The 26438-nt window shown below is 32.4% G+C and overlaps 1 protein-coding gene across 1 annotated transcript; it reads left to right on the top strand.

Moving 5' to 3' along the window:
- Positions 1–1006: 1006 nt before the first annotated feature.
- Positions 1007–26339, top strand: LOC129005623 (ceramide glucosyltransferase-like). The gene is made up of 8 exons (XM_054434580.1): positions 1007–1636; positions 3748–3889; positions 6487–6589; positions 7260–7361; positions 8311–8423; positions 16015–16280; positions 18867–19056; positions 20264–26339. The coding sequence occupies exons 1-8, from the start codon at positions 1539–1541 to the stop codon at positions 20441–20443; spliced, it is 1194 nt and encodes a 397-aa protein (XP_054290555.1). The 5' UTR covers positions 1007–1538; the 3' UTR covers positions 20444–26339.
- The last annotated feature ends 99 nt before the right edge of the window (positions 26340–26438 follow it).

Here is a 26438-nt window from a genome sequence, read left to right as displayed (position 1 = left end):
TTGTTTGTTATATCCTTTTTGTTATCAATTTCTAGTCCTATTCTGCTTGTTATTATTGTTACTCATAAGACTGATTTATTGCCTGTATCATAATGTATTATTATTATTGTATAAATGGTGTTTACCGTTGAAATAAATAAATGAAATGAAATGGAATAGTATCAAAGCAATTACCATTTAAAATCCCAGCATTCTTTTAAAAACACCATAATAAACACCATTTAAAAACACATTCTACTTGTTTATGCATGTTTTATTTTGTAATGAGTCGGATCATTCTATACAATCTGTCTAGTCTCTTGAATGTATTGTTTCATGTATATTTGCTATTCTTGAACTTATTTTTGCAGACCATCTTGTTTTGATATGTATTGTTTAATGGTATTTGCCGTAGAAATGAATAAATGAATGAAATGAAATGAACACCTGTAATATTTTTTATTGACAAGTCGTAAGAGTATTGACACAATCTATCCAACAGTATCAAGGATAAAGTACTGTATTTCAAGTAAGTAAGTAAGTATTTTACACTCTATATCTTGGGAGCCATTTAATCAACGGCTATATGCCAGAGTTAATAATACCACAGACAAGGGAAACACTTTTGTTTCCTTAGTCAATGATAATACTAATACACAGTCAATACTTAGGCCGGTATTACACTATCATAGTTCTATGACATATTATATTATCAAATATATGATAATATGTTCTCTCAAGGAGAACATATTATCATAGTTCAAAACCATTATAATAGTTGGTACATTACACTGTAATAATTTTCATCAAAGACATATGATAATAGATATATGTCATAGAACTATGATAGTGTAATACGGGCCTTAGTACTTGTATCCTCTATGGGAAGTGTAAACTAGTTTCAATTCTGGAGTTCCAAGTTACATAGTTGACTTGACAGTTGTTGACACCAAATGTCAGGAATTGGAACATAAACCGAATTGAATTTAATTCGCAAAAAGGTTATCCCCTTACTTGCGCCTGCCATCGTTTTTCCTTACTTTAGCCTTTACCCACCCTTTACCTCTTCTCAAGGCTGAGTATTGGATATTGGTATTGGAGTATTAGTAGTACTTATTAGTTCTAGTTGTGGAATGTAGTAAGTAGGCTCCAATGTATATTTTCAACTTCGTCCCCATAACAACATTCAGTACCGATTTGTCACTGACAGATATAATCCTATCCTTTTCACTGTTGCTGTCAACAGTGTCAACTTCAGTGCCCTACCTACCTATTCATCTTTCTCGTTATCAGCGTCAATGCCGTCAATAAGATGTTTGCTGATAATACTATGACTAATTATTTTCAAATTCTTACTCAATTCCCCAAGTGTCGGTGTTACTCTATCATCACGTATCACGATTCTGTAGTAAGTGTTTCTTCAAGTGTCAAGGCGAAGGCAGTGGGATTCTTAGACTCAGCCTAGCCTACTGTATGTTTGATCTTAATTTTACTATGATACAAGTAGGCCTACTCAGTTTTCATAATAAAGGTACTTAAATGTATAATCAAAAGTTGAAATGGCACCTATTTTATACACTCTTAGTGGATTTGCGACATTCTTCTTTATATTCTGGTGTGGGAAGTGGTTAGTGCATCTAGCTGCAATAATCTATGGGTAAGTCATAGGCTAATAAATCAAACTAGGCCTAGGCCAGTGTACGGTTATTTAGACTTATTACATCATAGACGAACTAGGCCTAAGTTATTACATACATAACTTAGGCCTGCCTATGTGTTCAATCTTTTTAACAGACAAAATTATTTACTTCTCAGTATTAAGGCACTAAGTTACACATTTGATAAAATCTATACCTGAGGATGTAGGCTACTGGTAAGCCTCAATTCAGTAAGCCAAGCGATATAGGCTAGAGGGTTACATCAGGTGCAGTTTTTTTAACTGGGCTAGACACACCTTACTATCGAATGAAAAATATTGGGGTACAGTTTCTTAACTAATATCGATTGAAACTATCGATTCGATCAGTAAACCTTCATGCAATTTTTTAACCATCAGCAAGTTTGGTTGGTTAGGTTAGGTAAGATAGTTTAATTTGATAATAAATATATTTAAAAATATCGTTTATTAATCAATATTTTCAATTCGATAGTTTCAATCGATATTAGCATAGCCCAGTTAAGAAACTGTGCCCAAATATTGTATTTTTAACAGTTAGTCAATGAATATATAGGCTTAACCTATCAATTATAACATGAAACTTTTATAACCTAACCTAACAAAACTTGCCGTAGGTAGTCAATTATTTTAATTGATGTAAATATAATTGATAATCAACAGACTAAGTTACAGTATTTAATATTTGACAATTTAATATTGGGCATTCGGCATCTACACGTCACGTAAATCATGACTTTAAATGTCACCCGTCTTCCTTGTTTAAATTCATAGTAGGCCTATGTATATTTGAATGGCAATATAGCCTATTCAATAATATTCATTTGGGGTGAAAAATAATGGTACTATAACTTATTTGGATTCAGGGTGTAAAAAAAATATAGGTACCTACTAACTATAACTTGTCTATTGTACTTATATAAAGTTAGATATCAAAATTAAAAATTTGTTTGGAGGTCACCTGTATCGATTAGGAATAATTACTGCAGGCCTTCTATAGTCTAAACAAAATCTATTGAGATTATAGTGGCGTGTTGGTGGCTCATTCGATAACACACGGACTTTGGGTCCAAGGCAACGATGTCGTGGGTTCGGATCTAGTTATCTACAACTACCGGTACTTATTATCAGTGTAGTTCAGCCTCGTTTACAAGTTACTGTAGGTACTGGAACACCCCTTGCTTTGCTAGATACTTTTACACTCACAGGTCTCTGTGGCCCACATGGACGGGCAAATGCAAGATAAAAGAGGCTACCAACCTCTCTGAAAAAAATTCTTAGCCTAACTTACTTTGTGCCAAATTCCCTTTAGCCTGAGTAGGTACAGCGCAAATGAGGTAGTCTAGCATCTTGCTGCAAACTTAAGTCATTTTTGAACTCTTATTTCTAAAGACAAAAAATGTTGTATCTTTAAGATATGATATTATGGGTCATAACAGTAGAGTAGAAGTGACACCAAGTCAGAGTTGCAACTACTGTACAACCATATCAGTCTTGATCCTGGCCATTGACTCTTGATCATTAATTATTATGAATACCTTATAACTTAGCATAATATTTTTAATGTTTTTAGTTTCAAAGCCTCTTTTATTTTCAAAGAAGGTTTCAGAGAAGCGTTTAGCTGAAAAGCAGTACGAACCCATTATCAAGCTTAAATTTGTTCTTCTTCATAGGCTATTGATTTTGCATTCCAACATGCTAAATATAATAACTTATGTTGTTATCCTAGTGGTTAACTTATTTAATATAAATGTTGTATCTAGTTTAATTGTTTATTGATATTTATCTTTTAAAGATTTTGCAACATTAAGCTACAGTAAGCTTGGAATATTACTGTAGGCTAATTAAAAACAACATGATTGGATGTTCAATTTAGCAGAAAGCTCTGGTTTTTCTGTGCCCGAATCTAATGGTGTTTCACAAGTAGTAGGTACCTATGATAGGTAATGTAATTTTCTTTGATAATTCCAGTACCCGATTAATTTTTTAAAAACTGAAGATAACAAAATTACAAACTTAGATTTTTTTAAATAAAAACTATCGATTCATATTCATATTAGGCCTATATTGCATTTTCTTTTTTTTGTTGACAGGAAATACACGCTTTATCGTAAAGTAAACCTTCAACCAACAGAAACCCCACTGCCAGGAGTATCGATAATCAAACCCTTAATGGGCGTTGACCCCAATTTGTATGGAAACCTCGAAACATTTTTCACAATGAATTATCCCTTGGTAAGTATATAATTAATTGTTAAATGATTGATTTTGCTCTATATAGTGAACTGAAATGTTGGATATTTTAGTTTTGAAGTTCTTACCTCAGCATATCTGAGTGTGATGCACTGGAAGTCTTAGCCTATATGACCTCATTGAAAAGAACCCAACTGCCCTAACTTCTTTAGACCCATGTGGATTATTAAAAATTGGTTTTCACTTAGGACTATCATAAAATGAGAATGTATATATTGTTGTCAGGCCAATAATGGGTAAGTCTAAGATATACTAAAATGAAAATTGGCTGAGTTGGGCATGTTGCCCTTAGGTGTAATTGCAGAGGAGCCTAATGTTCACTACACTTAAAATAATTGCTTAACACGTTCGCGGCGGCATGGGAGCAAACGCTCCCATACGGAACCCTAATGCCATCCTGGTGGGTGCGATCGCTCCCAAGCTGCAATGCAATACGAAATGATTTATTTTTAAGCCAGGATTAGAGCTAGAAACTTGAAACCTCGCACAGCACTGCTCAATAGTATACTGTATTTTGTTGTGTTGGTTGGTAGTAAATCTTCCCGTAAATCCCCGTCTGGCAATCTCAAAATTCTACTTTTGTCCCGTCTTTTTCCCTCCATTTAGCAATACAATTCCAATGGGACCGGCTACGTTACAAGCAGTGCTGCTATCTGTTGGTGTTTAGCGAACTACGTCGACTCTCGTTGTAAAGCAGGACATCCTCGCACGTTATTTGCTATTTGTCAGCACGAAATTGTTAAGCCAATCACACGCGGCAATCGGGTTTGTTTGATGCTGAGGGCTGCGCCGGACCTGGGATACGCCCGCCATTTGACGTGCCGCCGCGAACGTGTTAATATGGCCAAATAAACACAAAGTTTGTACAAATTGCATGACTAGCTAAAGTTCATAAATTACCTCAAAGTTGGTTCAAAAATATATACAATGAGGTACTTTCCTTGGGGGGGGGGGGGGTATATATTCACAAATGCTCCCAAGATAGCTCAGGCTACAATGGCTGGGTTTAACCCTTTGCGGTCGAATGGCGAGTATAGGTTGCCGCCCGCCATTTCGCCGACTGCTTGAAAATGACATAAGGTACTATAAGGAAAAAAAATAAATTAAAAAAGTTAATTTAGGTTTGGTTTGGTCCGAATTTGTGAGGGCTGGCTACACTTGTACGGACACATGTGAGCATGGGGCACAAGTACAGCAATACAGAAGGTGTTAAGTCCTAGTGTAGGCATGTATGAACAGTTTTCTTCTTGTTTGAGCTTTAGTTGAGACAAAGAATTCCTCCTTGTTCTTACATCTCTGAATATTTTAAGGCTTGAACAAACTATAAGCATTAATAAAAACTGGAGATATCAGAAAAATAATCTTAAAAAATGTTCAAAGTATGAAACGTCCATAATAAATAGGGTAGAGCTTTCGTTTAAATATATCTTTAAAATGAACAAAGATTTTTAAATTCGGATTTCGGCATTCAAATCAGCGTGAAAATCTAGTTTATAATGATGTGTCACAACACTATCATTACATTAAAAAAAAATTAATGTAAACCATAAAACGTTTTCTTGCAATTTTTTTAAGGTCATATCCTATATTTCTCTGAAATATAGAAGAAAATACGAAGATAGAAGAATTCATATATATAATTCTTAGTATAAGAATTAAAGTTCAAGTACAGAAACCAAACATCTAGTAGCTGGTCTCTACAACTTGCACCAAGCTAAAACTAAATGCCAGTTTTACTATTGATAAATTATTGAACTAATTAGTGGAAGCGTGATTAATGGAATACCTTCCAAAAAATAAATAAATACATCATATAGCTACCGGTATGCTATTCAAGCTAACGATGCCAGAATAACAGACTGTTAAAATACTCAACTAATTATTGTAAAATATTCATAGTGGGCTACTATCTAAAAAAAAAATTTTTTGCAAATTCAACATTGAAAGAGCTACCAATGGCAATACTTGTGAAGCCTCATGATTAAAAAAAGTAGGTAGGGCTACCTACCGTATCTAATCTAGGGAATATTAAACCGCCACGAGTTTTATGACCGTCCTGAGATATTTGAACCGCCACGATCATTAGAGCGGAATTAAGGGTCAGTTTCGCAGGGCTGTAAAACACTTGACCCGCCACACGGGGTCTGCCAGGTAGCGAGGGAACATTTCAAAATATTTATCCCTCCAGTTTTCCACTTTAAGTAACCCAATAAGTATGGAGGACATGGTTTCTATCTATTTTCCTAAATAAATTTAAATCCTGTATTATTTTATTTTTAGCCATGTGTATTAAATAAACTAGGCCTAACCTAATAAGGTTTGTATCCGTGAAATAATATCACTCGTCAATACCAATGCATCTTATATTTGTTGGAAAATAACTTAAATAAAAAAATCATAGTGGTGAAATAACACTTTTGAATAGATACATTTTTGTGAATACTGAATATAAACCTTTTACTGTTAATTAGAATATAAGCTATGCTATTGTTTAAATTTTCTATATTTTAGTCATTCAGTTAAGCAGCTTACTAACCAAATGCTTTGCAGTTAAAGTAAACAATGTTTCTTAATTTCAGTATGAAATCGTTTTCTGCATAGAAGATGAAAATGATCCAGCTATAATGCTTGTTAAAAAACTTATAGAAAAATACCCTTTAGTGGATGCTAGTATATTCATTGGTAAGTATATGGATAATAATGGGCCATATCATTCGTAGAACATTTCTATTAACTTAATTAAATAACTTAATATATATATGCAGTGTAATACATTTAAAGGTTTATCTGAAAAAAAGAATAGCCCCTTAGTAAGGGATGGATGGTTTTAAGAGCCCATCCAGGGATTAAAAAAGAACGTAGTTGTGTGAGCCTACATCAACTACAATGATTTTGATAAAAAATCTGGCTACTAATTTAACATGGCCTGATAAAGTGAAAGTATGGTTGTATTGTATCAAAATGTTCAAGTTTAAGTTTTGGGTGGCAATATCCATTATGTGTCCCTCTGAAACCAAAAAGTGGTTTTTGAATAAAAACCTAACAGGAAAATTGTACTTTCACAAAAACGCCTTGGAAATTTGGATTAAAATGTAGTATGTTTTGATCCAATTAATTCTAAAAAAACTTATACAGACCAATGCTGTAAAAACTAAAAAATAATCATAAAATATCTTAGTTGCTCCCCCTGCTTACCCATTAATAAGGGTTGTTGATAAGGTTATGGGAAAAAGTTTGCTGATACCATTTATTAATATTAGTTAGTATTAGAATTGTATGAACACTGTTCATTGTGCCATGCACATGTAAATATATTAAGATGTATGAATATTGAATATGTAATTTCATTCAGGTGGAGCAGTTGTTGGTGTGAACCCAAAAATCAACAACATGCAGCCTGGGTACTTGGCATCCAAGTACCCTTTGGTGCTCATTTCTGACAGTGGGATCAGAAGTAAGTACATGAAATGCTTAACATCCATCTTATAGGGTGGAAAAAGTATCATCCAAAAATAGTGTGAATTCTAAGACTTTTAAACAGGTTTTCACATGATTTTCTCCTTCTTGATTTGTTTAAGATTCTAATAATTTTTTTCTGGAAAATTAGTAGGGATTTGACTTCTGTTGACCTGGAGCCACAGTATTCCATACCTCAAGATGGATTCAATGTATCCATAGTAAACTGTGATAGCCTACATGTATCCTCGGGTATACAGTTTATCAGGTGAAAGAATGCAAAAGAAGTAGATCTTAGTTTCCATTTCATCTTATCTATGTGAATCTTCCAATTAATATGAGTATCAAGTAATACACCCAAAAATTTATGAAATTCTACTAAATTTGGAATTTTATCAAGAATTACACTGTTTTTTAAAGAAAATTTTATTTTATGAGTTAAAGGAATGCCACATTGACTTGTTATTCCGGTAGCAGAGTAACCAACCAAATACTGAATTAGCTAAATCAGACTATTTCATAGATTAAAAAATACAGTTCGTTAATCTTTGATTTAGTTCATTGGTTTTAATAACATATGGCATGGAGGCTCTCAGGGTGCATTCACCAAACATCAGGATATTTTTGTATACATTGACGGTTGTTAAAAACTCCAAATTTACGGAATACCTGTGTTTCCAACTAATTTGTTCAATCAAAAGTGTTGCTCCATTTTCAATCCTTTTATCCGGCCCCCCAGATCCCTCCACAAACCCTTTGGTATGTTTGTTAAACTTATCAAAATCCAAATTATTTGATGTTTGAATTTTTTTCGGTTTGAACCGTTCAAGCACTGTAATAAGTATTTTCAGTTATCTGTTTACCAGGCTTATCATGCTGTCCAGAGGATCAAGCCTTACTTGTATAGCCAATGCTTATTGTTTTATTATTATTATTATTTGTTTCAGTGAAAGAAGACACATTGTTGGACATGGTCCAGTTGATGAGTGATGATGTTGGATTGGTTCATCAATTACCCTTCACCTGTGACAGGGAAGGATTTGCAGCAACAGTAGAAAAGGTAACCTAACAATCCTCCCTATTTCTGTCCGTTATCATATACTATTGATTTGTGCAAATGGTGATCTAAAGATGGTTAACCACCATTATGGCATTGGTAAGCCATTGATCAGCATAAAAAGTTATCACTGAGCATCTGTGTACTCTGTTCTGTGCATGTAACTGTGTTGGGTAACTTTGTTGTTAATGTGGTAACTTTATTCTTGAAATTTTGCTATAGGAAAATCCAATAGACGTTGCGTCCTATTTCAGTGACGTAAATTGGTTCCAAATTAATATTATAGAAACTTCTTGTACAAAAATTGCATTTATATTCTAATTTTGAGTTAATTTAATTGAAAAACAAATTTATTATCAGTACCGGTATTTAAAATTTTTGTAGAATGAAAACACAATTTGATGGATTGAAAAATATTTCCTACGACTCCTTTTAATCTTTGAAAAATGACTGTTTAGCTCATATTTTCTTTTAACAATCTCCGAATTATAGTCCAGTAAATCTGTCAGAAAATATGGGGTTGCTGTGCAAAAGGTCGGGTAGTTCTGATTTTTGGATATGTTGTTATAGCTCGGCCGCTTAGAAAACGACCTGCGCGCTAATGCTAAACCAATGCTGGAGGAGGTCGTTTTCTAAGTGGCCGAACTATAGTATTGGGCCCATAACATAAAATCCAAGTTATCCACCTCGTGATACTGCCGCTCACCGCGGGGCGCGCCACTTGTTATCGAAATATAAAAAATATGGCAATTCCTATTGTTTTTCACTCAATCTCGTGAACCGTTGATTTTACCGAAAATTGTATAATATTACATTAAAGAAGAATACATTTTTGACAGTTTAAGCCCAACAGCAAGTATGTAGCGTAAATAATAGTCTAAATACAGACCATCAAAATAAATAAATTTTCCAAAAACGTATAAAAATTGTGGTTTTTCAATATTTCCACAATATAGTAGTTGGAAGCAAACACCGTATTGATTTAGAGAGTATGCCAGTTTATTTGCTATTAATAGAAAATAAATGAAAGTATGAATAAAAATACCCCCACCTCAGCAAACCTGCAGACTAAGCGAATTTCCATTTGCTCGATTTGATTTTCACAAACCTAGTTAAACGACATTAGGTTTAACAGGTACCTAGATTTGCTGCTACAGGGAGGGTTATATAGTATATAAAATAATAATAGTATGATAAGAAACAAATAAATGTAACCAGTTTTATAAAAATGTGTCTATAAATAAGGAAAAAACGATAATTAAAATCTTTGCTATTGGAATAACTTGAAATTTTTTAATTTACATTTTTTAATTTTCTCCGTAACCAATAACTGTAAAAAACATTTTCATGTTCTAAATTATTTGTTTTTAAGCTCTACAAAATGGTTTAGAGATAATAATTCAGAATAATATTTTAAGTTAGTTTATAAAATAAAATTGTATGTTTTGAGGGTCAAAAATACGAAAAACCCGTTCTTAACAAAAGACCCTATAAAGCAACCGTTCTCATGGCCTGATCATGCTTCGCGAACTCGTTTTAATAAATGTAGGTTTCTGGTTTACATGCCAAAAAAAGACCTTCAAAATATACCTTTAACGGCAAAACTATTCTTCCCAAAGCTGTCAAATGTTTATACATAAACATTTAAGCTAAGCTTTGGGAACAATACTTTCACATAAAAACAAAATAAAACAGTTTAACATAGTTAACAGTTTATTGAGGTTGAAAGATCAGGCAAATAAGATCTTCCAATTACAATCACTCTACAGATCTTCCATGCAGCGGGTAATTTTTCCACGCCAAATGCGCCCATCTATACAGGACATGCTGATTATGAATTTAAATACAGGATTGATATTGAAGAACACAAACAATTCATAAAGATCGGAAATTTCACTACAAGACGTACAGACAAGTTCTAGTGTGGAATTTGGTCTGATTAGGCCATCGAACAGGCCCTCATAAAGACAATGAAAAGCTCTGGTGGGTTGACTCGAGGACGAGGCAGACAAAATGTTGTGACTTGATGGGCGCTTGGGATGATCCGTCCTCATCAAATCTGTAGGAAGTTGAGAAATATTATAAAAAATGACGTCGGTTGAACATTAACAGTTAGCAACATGTTGACGTGCGCCATTCTCGCATTGCTTGAGACAACGAAATTGATGAAAGATTAAATAGTGGTTTCATCAACACACACCATTCAATATAAATGATATGCTGATTATTAGCAAATTTCCCTTATAGGGAATACGCCATTACAGTAGGTCTCATGGTAAGACCTAGACCCGGGACCGATTTACTTTTTCATTTTGGTATTCCTAGAGGCCAAAAATACTGTTGGTTCTAATTGTTCTAACATATATAAATATATATGTATATAGGCTTATACCTGGTGTCCGAAAAAGACTCCATAGTTTTAAAATTACCTCACGATACTATTGTTCAAATGGATGAGTAATGATCATTTCGTGCTGTGTAGAGTATACTTCAAAGTTTTAGTTTTGTATCATAGTTTTGGTAATAAATTATAATACAAATAATAAAATATTAATGATAAAAATTAGAATAGCTTGCATGTCTGCAGGGCTACAAATGGGTCGCATTTTGAGGTTTGATAGTGTTCAAATAACTTTTATTTTATTACCTTTCATTTAATGTATCAGCATAGCCTTCTCTATGGTATCAGTCGTTGATCAGTAGTTTGTATCTAGTACAATAAATAAATACATTTTCAAACTAGGTAGGGGAGTTTTTTAGAGACCCTGTAAAAAAAAAAAAAAAAACTAGATTTACTAAACTGTATCCAAAAAAGTTATTATCGTCCGTTAGCACGTTGATTCCCAAAAATCATCCGATTTAGTGGAATTTGGTACAAACATTACTTTTATTTGTGAATCAAAAGATGGACTATTTATCATTTACTTTGTATTGTATGTGACTTAGCCTATTGCTTTTGCCTAATAGCCTAAATAAATCATTGAATCATATAAACGTACATTTATTTATTAAAACGAGTTCGCGAAGCATGATCGGCATGATAAGGCCATAGGAACGGTTGCCTTATAGGTATTTCGCCGGTAAGAATATTTTTTATTATTATTAACCCTTAATTATTAATTTTACAATTGTATCATTAAAGAATTTTGTAGAGCTACTAAAAACAAATAATTTAGTACATTAAAATGTTGTTTTACTGTGATTGGTTACGGAGAAAATTAAAAAATGTAAATTAATAAACCTCAAGTTATTCCAATAGCGAAGATTTTTAATTATTGTTTTATCCTTATTCATAGACACATTTTTATAAAATTTGGTAAATTTATTTGTTTCTTATCATACAATTATTATTTTATATACTATATAACCCTCCCTGTAGCAGCAAACCTAGGTACCAGTTAAACCTAATGTTATTTAAATAGGTTTGCGAAAATCAAATCAAGCAAATGGAAATTCACTTAGTCTGCAGGTTTGCTGAGGTGGGGGTATTTTTATTCATACTTTCATTTATTTTCTATTAATAGCAAATAAACTGGCATACTCTCTAAATCAATACGGTGTTTGCTTCAAACAACGGGAATGTTGCTGAAAGTCAACAGTCCCGGAAGATCAAATAATTTATACCTGTGCCGCTAGGTCAAAAACTACAATGTTTGCAGTGTCTGTAGATCAAAAATCACAGTAAGTCAAATAGTACAGTCCGAGCTAAAAACGTGGTCTATGTTAAAGCAATTGACTTATTGGGTTTTTGACCTAATGCAACAGCAGTTTTAATATAACGAAATACGGTAAAATACAAGTTCAGTTTCGCTGAGTCAACAGTGCCGGAAGATCAAAAGTAATAAAAGTGAACGTCGATTCAGTGTAAAGTAGACCTCCTGCAACGCTTACTACACCAACAAAACTCGCTTTTAGTTACTACGTGTTTTGTCATAATTAGAATAAAGCTAAAATTATCATATTTGGTACATAGCTTATCTATTAATGCTTCTTGCCAACTGTTTGGTCAACACTGTAAATAGGTATAGTTTATGTAATGAAAAGCCTTTCGTCAAAATTTGTGGCATAAAATACACGCAAGGACGATCTGAAAATTTCTGGTTATTATATACGTTTGTAAAAGGAGATCCATTTAATTATAGAACTATTTTATGAGTTATAATGTAGTCTACACATAAACTGTGTAAATGTATTACGCCTCGGAAGGGTTGAAACCTGTCCAAACTATCATATATATATTATTAAAACGTAAATGAGGTTTTTCACATTCTGAATCAACCAGTCGACGGATTTTCATTATTTTTATGTTGAAAGAAAGATAATTTTCTGAACTAGGGAATGTCAAAGCCATAATTATAACTAAGGGTCCCAGTTTTTTAGAAATTAAGTTTTAATTTTTAAAAAGTCTAGCAGCCGACGCTTACCTTCTAAGCTAGCTTTTAGTACAAAATAATTTGCTTAACATAACAGCTGTAAACATTCAGCATTTGGAAACAAATTTAAAGACATATTTAGAGTTGACATATTTATACTATGTGTAATGCTGACCATCGATACATTCAATTCTTAGGTATGAGGATGGCAGATTAATTAAATATGCATAGTAAAATTGTAGGATGTTCAAATTATTTTTAAAGGAATCTTTATAATCATTGATTTGTTTTAGTCCCATATAATTTGTTTTAACTAACAGCTGGTTGAATGTAATATTGTTCTATATAACTATTAGGTTTTTGGCGAATATCCCATATAGGGAATAAGCTATTACCGTAGTACTTATGGTAACACCTGGACCCGCGGGACCGATTTAATTTTTCGTTTTGAGGTCCCTAGAGGCCAAAAACACCATCCGTTCAAATTCATATATACAGGGTGATCAACTCAAGGAGTCCACCATTGGGAAATCGGAAACGGTAAGAATTAGAGAAAACGTTAAATGGGGCACATGGCACATACCTTTATTTTTTGTGGCAGTTAAAATATGATTTTAGTTTTTTATCATGTTTTCGGATAGAATATGCAATTTAAAAACTTTGTTAGATTTGACATTTTTTTGATAAACCCACTCGTTTAGGATTACAGCCTATGGAAAAATTACTTCCGGTTTACATTTTACATCATGTAGCTTCTAAACGAGTAAGTTTAGAGCAAAATTGCAAAAAGTAAATCAGTCTTAGAATTGCATCTACGTTCCTTTAAGACTATAAAATAAAAAGTTTTCCACTTTTCAAGTTTGCCGCCATTTTTATAAATAATATTATTCATATTTTTAATGAGTTTTATGGTCTTTTTGGAATGTGGATGCAATTGTAAGACTTTTTTACTCTTCCCATTTTTGCTATGAACTTACTTGTTTAGGAGCTACATGATGTAAAATGTACACCGGAAGTCATTTTTCCATAGGCTATAACTCCTAAACGAGTCGGTTTATCAAAAAAATGTCAATTATAAAAAAGTTTTTAAATTGCATATTCTATCCGAAAACATGATAAAATATAGGGTGTTCCATAAGAAATTTCAAATTTGGCCGCCATTTTGGAAAATGGCGGCTGAATTTCAAAAAACTAAAATCATATTTTTAACTGCCACAAGAAGTAAAGGAATGTCCCCCATTTAAAGTTTTCTCTAATTCTTACCGTATCCGATATCCCAATTACAATTGAAATTGTAATTGGACACTAGTAAGTACTAGTGCACTTGTTGCTACCTCCCCCCTTCGGTTTCATGTATTCCTCTCAATCACTTCAAACCTAGGAGGTTTGAAACACCCCCGAAACTCGCCTGTCGTTATTTTAACATCGCTTAATTTTTTTTACTATATTTTTCAAAAAAGGAAGATTAAATTGATTTACTTTGGATTTTAAAAAGTGGACGTTTTATTTTATTAAAGATTTATGGTGATACGTAAATATTGTGGTATAGTAAAGTATATTATATTGTAGTTAAGTGTTAAATTTTGAAATTTTAGGGTGAATCGAGATGAATCTATTTTTATAACATGGGTCTCTCCTACCTTAACGTACATACCAAGTTTCATAAACATCGGTTGGAAAAGTGTAAAGATAAATATTTGTATGTAAAAAATACAAAATGGCGGATATCTGGTTAACGAAACGATTTTGGAAAAAATGTTATCGTTCAGTTTCTGTTTATTTTGACCCAAGGAATTACTAGGTAAAGTGTCTCTCCGCTTATTTTTAACACCTTGTTTGTGATGTATTCTTATTAATATAAGTAAAAAATGTAAGCTGGTAATACAGAAAGATGTTTTATAAATAATATGAATGTACTGGTAATCTGTATATTCATTTTTTTCTTGTCCTTAGAACCGTAAATTAAAAGTCCACTCAGCAGTCGCATCGTACGATGTAGTTCTTTCCATGCGTTGCGAAATGCTAAATTTGCCGTCCTCTTCAACCCAAGTTATCTATTGAACCACTGATTGTAAAAAATTCAAAAAAATATATTTTACGCATCACACTTTTGGCTACAACTTTGCCACAGACAAAACCTCTCTAACCCAAAAACAAACAAAAATCTCGCATGCTAACTTTTTCATGTTAGAAATCACGATTTAAAACTATTTCACCATACATATCAATTTTTATTAATTAGATCGGTAAATAGTTTAAAGTTCCAACAAAATAGTCATTGAGTAGGACTAACCAAGAAGCTCTGTGCCAATTTTCAAAATTTTAGCACAACTTTAAGTACACCAAAACACGAAATTATTGAAGTCATGCGTCGAGAGGACTATCGTTGTTTTTAACAGATTATACTTTTGACCTTCCGGCACTGTTGACTCAGCGAAACTGAACTTATATTTTATCTTATTTCGTTATATTAAAACTGCTGTTGCATTAGGTCAAATTCCCAATAAGTCAATTGCTTTAACATAGACTACGTTTTTAGCCCGGACTGTACTATTTGACTTACTGGGATTTTTGATCTACAGATACTGCAAACATTGTAGTTTTTGACCTAGTGGCACAGGTATAAATTATTTGACCTTCCGGGACTGTTGACTTTCTGCAACGCGTCCCAAACAACTATATTGTGGAAATATAGAAAAAACCACAATTTTTATACGTTTTTGGAAAATTTATTTATTTTGATGGTCTGTATTTAGACTATTATTTACGCTACATACTTGCTGTTGGGCTTAAACTGTCACAAATTTATTCTTCTTTAATGTAATATTATACAATTTTCGGTAAAATCAACGGTTCACGAGATTGAGTGAAAAACAATAGGAATTGCCATATTTTTTATATTTCGATAACAAGTGGCGCGCCCCACGGCGAGCGGCAGTATCTCGAGGTGGATAACTCGGATTTTATGTTATGGGCCCAATACTAATAACATATCCAAAAATCAGAACTACCCGACCTTTTGCATACCAAAATGTCTTATTTTACTGGACTATTAACTTTGCAGTAGGCTGCTCTTGGAAAATACATCAAAGAAGGATGCTAAAACAATCTCTTCATGACTTTGTTAACTACTATTGCAGTTCCAACAGAAAACATTTTCATGGCAAAAGAGAATCTGAATTGAAGTGAGTATTAGTAACTAGATGTTATTGCTGTTGTAGATATATTTCGGAACCATTGTGGCTCGCATTTACCTGGTAGCTGATCTTCTCAGGATCAACTGTCACACAGGCATGTCTGCACTCATGCGCAAGTGTCTTATTAACGAGGTTGGTGGGATCCAAGCTTTCAGCTGCTACCTTGCAGAAGATTTCTTTTTTGCCAAGTCTTTCTCCGATAGAGGCTGGAGGATACGAGTGGCCAGTCTTCCAGCCCTTCAGAATTCTGGGTTGTGTGAAATTACCAGTTTCCAAGCTCGGTTACAGAGGTATGTAAATAAAGTTGAATGTTTTCAAATTAAGATACTCATTTACTTTTAATTTTATTATAATGCATTTTAATAATTTTGTTGAAATAATACTTTCTTAATGACAGAAGTTTATATTCTGTGAAATTATGTATGTAAATATTTCTTAACTTATTACTGCATATATATATATATATATATATATTGTAAGGTACTTTCTCTACTTTTACCTTATTCCTGAATTCACACTTTTTCGGCTCAAAATCACACTTCACTAGAGGGCTCAAAACGCCTCCAGTGTAGGGTGCCGTGGCTCAACATGCTTCTCTGCTGCACTGGGATAAAAAAAAAGTGACATAGAAAGTCGGTTTTGGTTTATCGGTTATTGTGTAATATTTCATAGTTTATTATTATGGTAATGAAGCAATAAAAAACCATTAGCAGTCCTAAACCCACTACTATTTTGACAATAATAATTTTGATGATGTCAACAAGTACTTCCAAGAACTCGGTGGGTAAAAATGAAGTGAGTTTTATGAGTTCGGATTAGCGCGTTTTTCTAAGCTCATAAAAATTTTTACTACTTAGATTGTTAAAACCTTTTATTCCTTTAGTTCCATTATTTATTACTAGGGTAATAATGGTGAAAACCAATTCTCATTTTATCATGGTAATGATAGTTTTATGATGGTTATTAAATTTTACTTCTGATGTCTTATACAGTATTACTGTAGTGAATATTCAATTTAGGCTGGCCATTGCCTACTGCCATACAATAGTTTATGGTTTCATATGTAAATCATCTTAAGTTATATTTAAAACTTAATATATGTTTTTTTTACCATTTTATTGTCAATTGATAAAACCACCAGCATTGTTGTTTGCTTGTTTTAACCTTACACAGGCCTACTTGGTCTCAAATAATTTAATTTAATTTTCTGTACCTTTGTCTTATAATTTTGATTGTTTACTTTTAAATATTTTTGTTTTTTTAACCCTTTTGCGGTAGAGGTGTGCGGATATCCGAAATTTCGGGTCGGAACTGAACCGAGCCCAAATTCGATATCCAACACTATCTGTTAAATATCCGACATTTCCGGATAGACTGTATACAATGACGTTTGAAACAGAGATCAAAATATTCATAAGGTTACTTAAATCATCATTAGTTTCCCACGACGTAATAATTTCAACACCACTCGTTCCCATTCCGATTAAAAAAAAAAACCCTAACCGAAACCGAACCGATAGATCAGCAACCGACTCATTACTAATTTAATACAACATCATGCTAAATATTACAAATCCTCATGTGCACATGGAATCGTTTAGGTACATATAATATTACAATGTTGTTACTAGCAGAGTCTATTCACTGCTGATAATAATGTACAAATACGATAAATAATCATGTGGAATATAAGCTTACAACAATGGCAAAGCATTTTTTTATTTAATAACTTGATGAACAAAGAAATACACATACAACAAAGAACAATAAAAATATTAATGATTTTAACGAGGAAGAGTGATTACATTTCAATAATTTATAAACATTTTATGAATTTCTTAATTTTTGTCTTAACACTAATTACATTATAGGAACTATTTAAAAGGTCAATAATCGTCTTGGGAAATTGATTAAAAAATTGAACTGATTCCTTGACATGTCACGTTCAAAACATAGAACTACTGAATGTGTATATTTTTTAGGCTCTTGTACATCTTTGGTAGTTCTTAGTATCATATAAAATGTCGGTTTCTTATTACAAAATTAACAACGAAGAAAATAATACAATTGTGAAACAGTCAAAATATCTAGTTCTTTGAACATGTAAGTTATACTTTCATACTCTTTATAGATATGTAATGCAAGGCAACTCTTTGTGGCATATATATTGGCATACAAGTTGTGTAGTGTCTTGTTCAATGTAGTGTGCAGCAGACCTAACACAATACATTACATAATAATTGATACAATTTATCATAAGTGATTTAGGGACTAGTGGATACTTGTTTGTTTGTTTATTCAAGTACAAAAATTAAGTTTACACATTAATTTCCAACGAGCTGCAAAAGCCTCACAAGCCTCATATTTTGTAACGGATGATCCTTTTGAGACGCGGTTTCCGGCAATGAACTCCATTTAACCAGCCCTTTAAAATGATGTGCATATCAACCTATGCTTACATTAAAGATTATGTACCTACTCCTCATGGGTCAACCCCTGGTGGAGGTGAAAAAATGGCAATGCTTGCAAAAAGTAGTGTTCATACATATAAGTTGATGTGAAATATTTGAATTTTATAACAGATTTAGTTAAAAAGATACTAAGCCGTTTCCAGACTTTTTTGTCATCCTGTATTTATATATACTGTATATATATATATGAATTTGAACAGATGGTGTTTTTTGCCTCTATGGACCTTTAAAACGAAAAAGTAAATCGGTCCCGGGTCCAGGTCTTACCATGAGTACTAAGGTAATAGCTTATTCCCTATATGGGAAATTTGCTAAAAGAATTATTAAATACCTACCTTTTAAAATTTTAATGAACCAGAAATACTATACCAATGCCCACGCTACCAACATGTTCGTTTATTTCAGGTGGGCCAAACTAAGGGTAGCAATGCTGCCTCACACTATTCTCCTAGAACCATTGTCTGAATGCTTTGTACTCGGAGCTTGCGCAGCATGGTCGGCTAACTACCTCTTTGGATGGGAGCCTCTAGTTTTCTTCCTCGTTCACGTTTTGTTCTGGTTTTTCTTAGACTGGATTCTCCTATCAGTTGTGCAGGTGAGACCATCTACTAATATTGATTTTAAAAAGCCTGTAATTTTACAAACAAGTTTATCGAAACAGAATTTCTATAAGCTGTAATACTTCAGGGCTGTCAGCGATAAGGAATTCCTTGAAAATCGGGAATTATGAATGAATCTTTACCGGAAAATGGTATTATTCGGGTGTTTTCCGTGAATATCAATAAATATGATTATGTACGTTTATTTTTGAGGAATTTTATAGTTATAACAATTTTGAGCCAATTTATCCGAAAATTTTAATAGTGAATGTACATTTATGGAAGATTTGGATTGGTGATGCAGCAGAATACGCAAGATACGCTGCCAGCTCTATAATAACAACGTGTAGTGTGTAGCAGCAGTGTCGATCCACGCATAGCTGGAACAAAGCCAAACTCGGTCTCAAAACTCAAGGTCATGGCTTGAATTATGTCCTAGTCGAATATTAATTGTATTATAAATAGGGATAGGCCGATAACAGAATTTCTCGACTCTATACCAGTTCTAAAATATTACTCACAATTCTCAATACCGATTCCATATAAAAACTCATATTTTTTATTTTAAGGAAGTTGCCATGGTCAATGTTTTGTTGTTCGTATCATCCATGTTTAAATTTTGAATCAGACAACCAACGTAGTTCATGCCGGCTCAAAATTATCGTGCGCTCTCAGTTAAACGGAATCAGGGACAAAAAACAAAATAGAAATTACAAAACGAAATAGTCATAGATTGAAAACATCCAAATGGAGGTCCAAAAATCGAGACTCTGTAAAATGTTGTTATGTTGGTACCACTAGAAGAATCAACAAGCTCATTGGCTATTGGCAGTCCCACAATCTCCTAGTTCCAAAGTACAAATCCCCTACCCCTAGTACATATTTGAACGTCTCTCAATTCTCGCTTTCTGTGCTACCTTCGGTTTATAGATTCTGCTGACAACCCTGTACTTGCTTAATTTATTGACAGTTATGTGGACGGTCCGATGAAACCATCATGTTTCATGTGTTAAATGTTTGGTTTTACAGTGTTCAAAAACATTGTCTGTTATGTTGATAAGTTTAAATGTTTTAATTACAACATGGCCAGCTTAGATTATTTAACTTATTGTTTAAAACTATACATTATTGATTTTGAAACGGAAACAGGTTATTGAACATTTTTTAATTTTCTGGCTGTAACATTGGTGATGTTTGTTCCAGAATGGGTCGCTGCCATTCAGCAAGTTTGACTTTGTGATAGGGTGGTTGTTTAGAGGGATCAGTGGTCCGTATTTGTTCCTGTACGCAGTGTGGGATCCAACCATCAGATGGCGATCGCGCACGTATCGTCTGCGCTGGGGAGGCATTGCAGAGGAGTGTCATCCCAAGGTGAAAATGTGAGATTGGTTGGATACTCGCAAATACATGCCTCTCACTATTTACGCTTAAATCGCTCGCTTGATGTTTTGCGAGGAACTAATTCAACGTTTTGTATAATCTTATATTACACCCGAGTAGTACAGTCCTTTTATATTTGTCGTTAGGTTTAATAAACCAAACATATCAACTGGGGAGTTTGAAGAGTGAACAAACAGTTATGGTAACAATATTGGGTACTTATGTTACTTATCATACTGCCTACTATTATTATATTATATTTGTTTATACCTATTATTATAAGTTTGTAAACATAGTTTTAAATTGTGTAATAAGGTTTGCTTTTTAGAATTGCGAGGTAAGATATTTTACAAGATTTCAAACCACCTAGATTCAGTTTATTGTCTGATTTTGTTAACTAAAGATATCTTGTTGAAAGAACAAACATTACAAAAAAGGTCTAACCTCTACAATTAATTATTGAAAAGCCTGTGCTATGCAATACTGCTCAAATTTTAAAAGAACAATTTTTGTTTTTCATCCATTTCGATATTGACCGTCTTGCAATAATTTGATATCATTGATTCATTAAGTACATCACCACAAACTAACTTAAAATTGTTTATAATATCATTGGATTGAACTTATAAAAATTAGCATGGATGTGATTTTTAAACTAAGTTATCTCCTCTGTAAAGTAATTCTCTGTTGTACCTTTTCAGGTTTAAAATAATACCAAAATGAGGAAATACGATTTTATAATTGTTTTAAAATGGCATATACTTCCTTGGTTCCTTTGTTTTGAGGAATGTTACAAAACATAATGCAACCAATATTTTTTATACTATTTCTTATTCTTAGACTCTATAAAATATTCATCTACAATATAACTAGCTCCTTTCGATAGCAACAACCTATTCATAGCTTATGAAAATAACTTCATAGCAAACAAATTTGAAGCTTAGACATAAAATTAAATTACCTTTATGATCAAATTTACTGTAAAAAGTCGATATTACTAAAAGATCCATATTAAAGATTAATTATATTTATTAAATAGGTTATTGAGCATATAAATCCTTCTTTATTGTGGAGAACTTAGGACCTCATGGCCCTTTCTTACAGTTAACCTCTAAAAACTAATAATAACAACAAAACCAAATCAGTTAATGTACTACTTATAGCAAATATTCATTATTTTGTCTTCCAAATTAGAAGAATTAAAACAATAACGTATCGTACTGAAACTTCCAGCAGAGATTGTAGTAAGTTTTGCAAGAGAATTGCTTTTCTTTAACATGAAAGACAAAGAACTTAATGTGAATTAAAATGCTTACTCTTGACTCGAAGTACAAGAAAGTATGCCGTTTCATGCATATGTTATTGTTTTAAACTTATTTAATATAATTTGTCTTCCTGCTCAACACGAAAGTCTTCTTACTTTTACTTTAGTAAATATCTGTAGTATTTGAAATGAACAAAATTGAGAAAGGTAAAATTGAATATAGCTGTTTTCTTGTATCGTCATAAAGTAATAAGGTTTGTTGTTGATTATGATGGCTCTAGTAGGCTATTGTGTTTAAGTTTTTTAGTTAACAAGAATATTTGTTGTGATCTATTCATAGAATAGTGATACTTTTTGTTTACAATATTGAATTTTAACATGTTTCCTTTGAACTCTTTTTTTCCGTAAAACCTTATATATATATTTTCAGGGTTATAACCGGTGTAGATTTAGAAATACATAAATGATACTCCTTCTAATCATTGTTAAACTTCCAAATTCATTCCATATTTTTTTATTTAAAGCTGCCAAAATTTTAACAGGTGATTATTATACATTTATTATATACATTAGCCATCTTCTCAACTATTTACAGACATTTTACTGATATTATTGTGCTGAAACCTTAATGATTGTTTAATTTTTAATATATTTCAAGATTAAACAATAAACATGAACAAATTTATAAAATTTTTTTATGAATGTTGGGCAAAGAGTTGTGTGTTCAATTTTATTTTTTCGACAAAATTGTAGGAAATATATTGTGGGATTGATTTGGTATTATAATAAACTACATTTATCGTGATTCAGCTACGCTAGCAATATATTTATCATTTATTTTATGATTCTCCCTTGACTTGTGTCTTCCCAGTTGTGTTGTAAGTATTTACTTAAATAGATCTTTGTTAAAAAAACATGAATTGATCCGTATGAACCAATACAATATTGTAGTTAAATGTTTCTGAGCCTAATGCTGTACTTTTTGTCTAATTATGAAGGATTCGTCTTATAGGATAGTCTTAAAAAGGAAAAAAAAATATTAGAACGATCTAGCTCAGATTGAGTTTATTCATTTGATTATTTTCATAGGAATAATTGAATTTTTTTATGTTGATTGATTTATACAAAAATCTCAAAACTAGTTTTATTTATATAGTTATTGAATTTTTCAGTCATTATGTCTATGCTAATCACCTAAATTATAATAATGTATTCTAAACTAGGCAATGTAAACCTCTTATCTGACAACTTATTCCAAAGAATCCTGCAGGTTTTTACATTTTTGTGATAAAAATATTGGTTATGTTGGTTCTCTGACACAGTCAGATTTTAATTTCCAGTCCAACAGGTTTAACCAAGAAGTTGACCCTCATTAGCGATGCGAGCCAGCATAGGTATGTTCCTTGGCCCTACTACCCCAGGCCTAGAATCTAGTGCTAGTGACACAGCGCCAAAATCTCAGATACAGGAGTTTGGTTAAAAAATAAATGTAAATTGATATAGAAGTTTTATTTAATTTTCGGAGTTCATTTTATGAAGATGACCTCAACCCCAATATCTGTGATTTTGGTGCTGTGTCACTAGCACTAGATTCTAGGCCTGGGGTAGTAGGGCCAAGGAACATACTTATGTACCAGACTGTATATTAAACTGCGGCCTTGTGTCAGAGTTCCTAACCCTCGCTCGGGTCAACCCCTTGGACTGGAAATTTAAATCTGACTGTGTCAGAGAACCAATGTGGCCAAAATATTACACCTTTCCAATCAATGAAGAGTGGTTGTAAAACTTAAACCTTATTACTTTATTTACTTTTGGTTTTTGTCAATTTGTCTTAAAAATATCTGGAACCTAGGACAGTAGGGGGGAAATAAAAACAATTGTAAACATTCGTAATATGGGTCCAACGGTAATAATGTATTTCTTAACAAAACTATGTTTTTAATTTCTAAGTAATTGTTTCCTTGAAAGCAAAATAAGATGAAATAAATGTTACCATATGATACTGGTTGTTTTGAAAACTTGTTATTGTGTTAAATCACTTTTCTTATAAGTTTTAAGACTGCTTAAAATCATGAAATGTATAGAGGTGAATACGTAGTGCCTGAAAACTGAGTTCGGGCTCCTTTATTGAAATGTAAATGTCCAGTTGATCGTAAATGAAATTAGGAGAAATCCATAGTTGCTAAATTCAAACCAAAATAATTGACTTGTGGGATGCCAATCTTAGCTAGGCAAGAATAAATGTGGTTGGTAAAATTATAAGTTTGATTAATTCTTAATTATAGAGGAAGCTAACACAGGGTTTTATCTACGATATTTCTGTTACATTTGACCCTCTTCTAAATTGGTGGATATTTTTTATATTACAGTAAAACACCTTGATTTCGCTTTAGTCAGCTGTATCCTGGAGTTGAACGAGATTATTTTTTTACTTTTGAGTGTGTTCTTTACTTAGTACAAAAATAGTAAAAGTATTGTTAGAGTTGTTTGAGGTTGTGACGTACATTGTATCATAAGTTGTGTTTTGCCATTGAGGAGTAAGTAGGCCGAAGAAAAATTTTTGTTCGGTAATTACTGGGTCATGACATTGTTCCAGATTGAATTAATTCCTTATACATACCATAAAGCATTGTAGATATCAGCTGTTTTTTGAGGCTGCATTGCCAGTATTTAAATCTTTTTATTTTTCAGTCACCATCTTTGGATTAATCTGTGATAAAGGATATCAAATACTTTAGCGATTTAGCGTTTGTGAGTGACATTAGTATATTGCATTTTTTGAAATGGAGAAGAAAAAAATCCACTTTATGGAAAAGTGCTTGCTTTGTTAAAATTCACTTTAATATTCAGAGATGAAAAATTATTTAGTAGGACAAACCAGCTTGTGATTTCTAGTTTTGTGGTCGGAAACTTAATTGTACATTTCTTACAATGATAACACAACATTAAATTATTTAGGTCTATAATGCTTTATTACGGTTGCTGTTAGTTTATAAACATTAGATTTTATATCGCTCCTACTAATGTACTTATTCTTGGAACATATCTGAAAAGTCAACATTAAAACGATATTGCTGCTTGTGTTTTTAAAAGTAGTCTGGTAGATGAAATACGTGACGACAACATAAAAAAACTTACACATGCTTTACTCGATACTAGATTTATAAGTATTCATGTACTAGACAACTTAATATTTATCGTTAAATGAATTAATTATTTTGCAAGATTTATTTGTATATATTAAGAAAGTGGTAGATTTTTTATTATGTAACGTATAAAAATCCTAAAATGAGAATATAATGGTACAAAAGAAATTCTAATGAACATTTTTTTGGCTGTATATGCATTGTTATTTTCTATGTTTATGTGTTAGCAAACATCATACTTACACCAGTTTAAACAAAACTATGATAAATATGCCAGTTTGTGCTGACATTTTGGCATCAATTGCTACAGTTGCTTTGTTTGAAACACTTGTAGCCTGAAGCACGTTTTCTAGCAATGACTAAGTTAGAATAATACATGTCTGGTGGTTTAGTTTGATTTCAATATAGACTTTAATCCACTTATGTGATCCAAAATTCTTTTGTATGCAGGGATTTCTTTTGGAATCCAAATAAATGCAGTAGAATACCTCACTGCCTTATAGAACATAGTTAGGTTTTCCCCCAGATTCAAATGGATCAACTCAGAGCTAGCCTTAGGTGCTGTGGGCCCTTTACTTGTAAAAAGGTAGTATCCCATCCCAACAATACGAAAAAATATATATATTCTATGTAAAATAAACAAATGTATAATAATCATCCTCAATCACCAACTGTTGCTCATATGATTTTCTTTTTTTCTTCAATAATCATAAAGTATTTACAAAAATTTACATAACAGTCTTGGTATTGTTTTTTTTTTCTTATGCAAAGGGCTTTAAATTATAAGCTAGAAATGTCCTTGCATAACAGTAAATTTTTTGATAACTTCATAATTGGAAGTAATTCTTAATTAGTAAAATTTAAGACTAGTTTCCAACCTTGAATATCTCGGCAACATCTATGATCATCTTCTGCCATTGTAGCAACAACATTGATAATTTTCTGCGACTGCAGCAACATACGCCAGCATCTCTCATGATCACAGCAACAATGGTGATGTTTTTTACAATTGCCATGACTTCCGGAAGAAGGGGTTAAATCGTTTTACTTGACACAATGACGCAAAAAGAGGAAAAACAGCAATTATTATTGGATGTTATTGGCAATAATTTATAATTAAAATCTCTTCAGTCCCATTCACAGTTATTACTTTTTATAATTATTTTCAGTTTTTTCTGTAAGCTCAGGGCCCTGTGCAGCAACACCCTTCCACATGTGTCTAAGGGTGGCTCTGGATCAACTTAGATAGGTTGATTCAATGTTAATATTCACATCACAAGTTGTATACCCCTCAATTTAAACTTGAATCATCTAAACCCCTAAATCAAGGTTAGCTTTCAGTAAAATCCTTGAAAAGTAAGGTTTATAAATAATAATAAAATTAGCCTTTTTTTTAACAAAATCAGTTTTCAAATGCTAAAACTATTGTCTCATTTTAGCTTCTTTATAAACACATTTTTGATATGTATAATAATAATGAAAATTATATTTCATCTTGTTGATTGATTTTTATTTTAATACCCGTCATATTCCTAGTCTATTGTGACCTGCTGTTTGCAGAAATTATTACCTATGATTAAGCAAATTA

Source organism: Macrosteles quadrilineatus, unplaced genomic scaffold (genome assembly GCF_028750875.1).
Source record: "Macrosteles quadrilineatus isolate MER2022 unplaced genomic scaffold, UCM_ALF_1.0 Scaffold_28__1_contigs__length_1566739, whole genome shotgun sequence".
NCBI lineage: Eukaryota > Metazoa > Arthropoda > Insecta > Hemiptera > Cicadellidae > Macrosteles > Macrosteles quadrilineatus.
The sequence above is the reverse complement of the archived record's forward strand: the minus strand, read 5'-3'. Positions and strand labels throughout refer to the sequence as shown.

Coding starts and splice junctions, on each gene's coding strand:
- LOC129005623 (XM_054434580.1), top strand. CDS start 1,539: ATGGCACCTATTTTATACACTCTTAGTGGATTTGCGACATTCTTCTTT. Junction 1,637..3,747: donor CTAGCTGCAATAATCTATGG/GTAAGTCATAGG, acceptor TTTTGTTGACAG/GAAATACACGCTTTATCGTA. Junction 6,590..7,259: donor GGATGCTAGTATATTCATTG/GTAAGTATATGG, acceptor AATTTCATTCAG/GTGGAGCAGTTGTTGGTGTG.